This window comes from Haplochromis burtoni, unplaced genomic scaffold (assembly GCF_018398535.1).
Source record: "Haplochromis burtoni strain Fernald_Lab_line unplaced genomic scaffold, NCSU_Asbu1 Contig_21, whole genome shotgun sequence".
NCBI lineage: Eukaryota > Metazoa > Chordata > Actinopteri > Cichliformes > Cichlidae > Haplochromis > Haplochromis burtoni.
The window spans coordinates 613,444-617,540 of record NW_024582382.1 but is presented as its reverse complement, the minus strand read 5'-3'; the positions used below and the strand labels follow the sequence as shown (position 1 = coordinate 617,540).

Sequence of the window (4,097 nt, the reverse complement as noted above, 5' to 3'; positions counted from 1 at the left end):
CCCAGCTGTATTGATTTTTTTTTTTCCCATGCCGCTATCTAAAGTGCGCTTACCCTTCACTGCACCTTTTGAGCTAAAAATAACTGACCATGGATGGGTAAACTCGGCCATAACCCGGTGCTCTATATGTCATAAAGTTCACCTCTTAGTTCATTTTCTGTGCAAGACTGGATGTGCTGGTTGTGTTGGATCAAGTGATTTCCTCATTGGCTCAGGGTAGATAAAGAACAATGACAACCAATCAACGTCAGGGGTGCACGATCGCACTGTTTTCGTTCTCTGCCAGGTTTGTGAGAAAACCATTGATAGCTTCAAGTGCTCCCGGAAATCTTTCCTCTTGTTTCTAGTAATTATGCCTGCTTTTCCTGTGTAAGGTTAATCTCTGTCGATGCTTCATATTTTAAAATGTTATTATAAATGTTTTATTTAATTGTCTGATTATCTTCAAGTGCAGTATGAATAAAACTGCCCACTCACACATCCATCAATAAAGACAATAATGTAGGAAAGATGCGCACGTGGGCTAAAAACGTTTAATATCAAAGCTATAGCTACAGAAGCAAAAAGATAAGCATTAAAAAGTATGTATTAAAATTAAATTACATATATACAGTGTTACCAGTTTATTTGCCTCGAGTGTGTCTTCCGTAACTTAGTTGTAATATTTCTTACTGTTCATGAAGGCAGCAAAAGTGTACGTTATGGAAAGAGCCAATCAGAGCCCAGGAAACATCAGCTAAGCCTGTCAGCAGATAGGCGATGGAGACAAAACTGACTGGGAACCTCGTTCTCCCGCACCAGTGGTCACCGCAGGCGGCAAGAGTGGAGCAACACTGCCGAGGAAATTCACCCATCAGACCATAACAAACTTATACAGCTGCTGACGACATAAAAACAAAAAACAAGGTAAAATACGCCACTTTGTTACTTAAAAACGCGTCTGTGGTTTTTCTTTCTAACTTCCTTTAACTATTTGTCTATTGTTTTCTCTCTCTGTCTGATAAGAGAAGTTAAACTACTCAGTCCACAAACCACGTTTAACTTGTACTTTTCCTACATCCTGGTTTTTAGTAAGTTTGAGTAAGACTTTAGTGAGTAGTGATGTGGATGTTTGCCAGATAACTGCGAGGCTGTCTGACCGGTTTGTAAATGAATGAACCAGACTGACCAAATCCTTCCACTGAGGGATGTGTGACTCAATCAGTAACTCGGTCCTTTAACTGTGTCAGAAAGATTTTGTTGTAATAGTTAGTGGGGTTATAATGAAAGCTAAAAATTATACAATGACCTCCAACTTTGATATTGGATTGCATTCTTTTAAAACGGCTTTTTGTTTTGCTTCAGTTCTCCCTTCCCCAGGCATCCATCACCCTTTGTTATTAATTTAGGTTATAGTGTGTAATCTGAACCAGTGTTTCTGTGGATCAGTGATATTTAACACCTTTGACAGGTCCGGTGCAACAGAGAAATGAGATGATGTATGTGACCCCCGATGAGCTTTGCTTGAACCACATTTGCTGGTCTGGACTCGGTGCTGTTGTGACTCAGAGACAGCAGTGATCAATAATGAGAAAGCTCCATGACAGTCCCATTAATCCGTTAAAGAAATAGCTGCCAGGTCCGCAGTGTAGCACGCAGAGAACTGCGAGCAGACGTCAGAGCTTTCAGCTTATTAAATCTCTTATAGCAACAGACTGAGCAGGTACTCCATCCCTGAAAGGTTACATGGAGAATCCAGAGCGTCATCAGTTTACCAACACACTGTTGGAGGGTCAACTACATCAGTCAGTGTATCAGAAGTGTATGACATAAACACAAGTGAAGGCATGCAGTTAAAATAACAATGCTTAAATAAAAAATTAAATTTAAAAAACTAAAAACTTCAATGATCTTAAAACAGATTGGATCTAATGGACACCAAGAAATGATGGTAAGAAGGCACATACGTAGATTTTCTCAGTAAAACTGAAATGTCTAACAAGTTCGAAATGGAAATGGTCAGAATTTCAGTACGGTAAGTTGAAGTTGAACCTAAAAAGAAAAAAAAGCTAAGATCTAATGCCGTGCTTCTGCAAGATGTTCTGTACAGTATGCAAAGAAAAATGCAAGTCTTCAGTGTGAGATTTTCTCCTGTTTAAAAATGAACAGCTGTCATCGAAGATGGGTTCGGTGATGCTGCAGAAGTACTAGTTTCCTTATATTTTTGCTGCTTCTACATTATTTCTCTCATTTTTAAGTCCTGAAGCTGTTCATGACTTTTCATATCAGCATATTTACTTTGCTGTGGTCTTGGTATTATGAAATCAGATGTGTCTGTGCATAATAGGCTGCTTATAAAACTCAAACACTGATGTCCTGTTTTGACCTCTGTTGACTTCAGTGGAGATGACCTCACTGAGTGAAACATGTGGCAAAAGTGTAAAGTTCACGCCCCACCCATTAGCAGTAAAATTTTACAGATGTTATTACAGATGCCTGAATTTCTTACTTTACTTCCGTCACATTTTGTCAGTAAAGGAAAGCAGGTCCTGCATCCAAAGATTATTTCTTATCTTTGCTGCATATTTATTGTTTATAATCATCATATAATTCATCTTGCAACTGTAAATTTGTGAGGTGAGTTTATTTAGTCATTTCTCCTCCTGCTCTGCTGGAGCTTTTGTGTGGATCCGGTTGTTGAGCAAATAACTAACTGCCCATGACTTCATTAGTGTGCAGATGAAACAAACCCATACTAATCACATTAGGGTTGGCTTTACTGTTCGTGTCCTGTCAGGTTGAAACAAACCTCATATGTGATTGTCCAGAAGGATAGAAGGCCTGATAGTGCCTCTAACCATGTTTCTTATTGCTTTACCGTTAAGTATGTCTGTTATTACTCACACTGAATATAAACCGCTGAGCTGTCTTTCAGTCATCTTGTTAGCAGACCATTTCTTGACAGTTCTGGGAGCACAGCAGTGCATTAGGGAACTCTTGCATAATTTTTTAGTTTAAAAAAACAAAACACCCCCCCCCCCCCAAAAAAAAGCATGCTTCAATGTAACATCTTGTGCTTAGTTTTGTTTCTATCCACCACATGTTTGCTTTTCTGTATCAACCCTTACTTCTCATCTGCATATCTCCTCATACATCTCTCTCTGTTTGTCTCACCCGAGCAGTCATGTCAGCCAAAGCCATTTCTGAGCAGACGGGAAAGGAGTTCCTCTACAAGTACATCTGCACATCAGCGGCCATCCAGAACAGGTTCCGCTATGCAAACGTGACACCTGAGACCAACTTTGACCGACTGGCTCAGGAGCACCCATGGCTGCTCACAGAGGTGAGGCAGGAGAAACATTTAGTGCGGTAATATATGTGGATGGTGAAGTAATATTTTATTTAGCTGACTGAACAGTCATCTTGTTATGTCTCTAATTTATAGACCATTGATCTCCAAAGCACAGTCTCTTTTGCTTGTGGAAAAGGATATCCTCTTTATAGGCACAATTACTTAGGCTGGCAGCTGAGCGCTCTCTTGGTGCTTGTTAGCTGAAATCACAGACAGAGGAGGAAACCATCAGTTCTGTTCCATACTTGGTGGAAATGGGGCAAAGTAAAAGCACAAGAAAAAAAGAAGACGTAGAAAAAAATTCATATTTGCACCACCAGAAGCCAAATGTTGAGCTGGGTTTTGCATTTTTGCACAGGTTCTCCAGGCTTCCAGTTTGCTCTTCTGTTATGTACATAGACAGCTATCATATCAGTTGATTTAATTACTCTGTTGCTCATCTTGCTCGATGAAATGTCATTCTCTGTTTGCCTCCCTCTCTGCTGATGGATTTTATCTGGAAGGTATTAGGAGGATGCTTAGGGCAGATCCACAGTGATGTGTCCTGCTGCAGAATTGATTCAGAAATTGCATTAACGTTCACCCTCAGCCCTCTCCTCATTTGCTCACTGGCAAGCACCCAGATAGTAATGGCTCCATTGTCATAAGTCATTCTTTTCATCTGAAGTAAGAGGAACTGGGTGATGCCAGTAGGGGTTTTATGTAATTTTTCAATTGCATCGTATGGGATGGTTGGTAGATGAGAGATAATTTCTCAAATAATGCA

The 4,097-nt window shown here is 40.0% G+C and overlaps 1 protein-coding gene across 2 annotated transcripts in view; it reads left to right on the top strand.

The window, feature by feature from the left end:
- The first annotated feature begins 747 nt into the window (after nucleotides 1-747).
- Nucleotides 748-4,097, top strand: part of aclya (ATP citrate lyase a) — a 21,620-nt gene continuing 18,270 nt past the window's right edge. Inside the window, exons 1-2 of one of the 2 annotated variants that reach the window (XM_005920365.3) lie at nucleotides 748-906; nucleotides 3,162-3,322. In XM_005920365.3, coding sequence (XP_005920427.1) covers nucleotides 3,164-3,322 — 159 coding nt within the window. In that variant the 5' untranslated portion in view covers nucleotides 748-906; nucleotides 3,162-3,163. The remainder of the gene's footprint in view (nucleotides 907-3,161; nucleotides 3,323-4,097) is intronic. The other variant, XM_042218594.1, reaches the window with a different exon arrangement.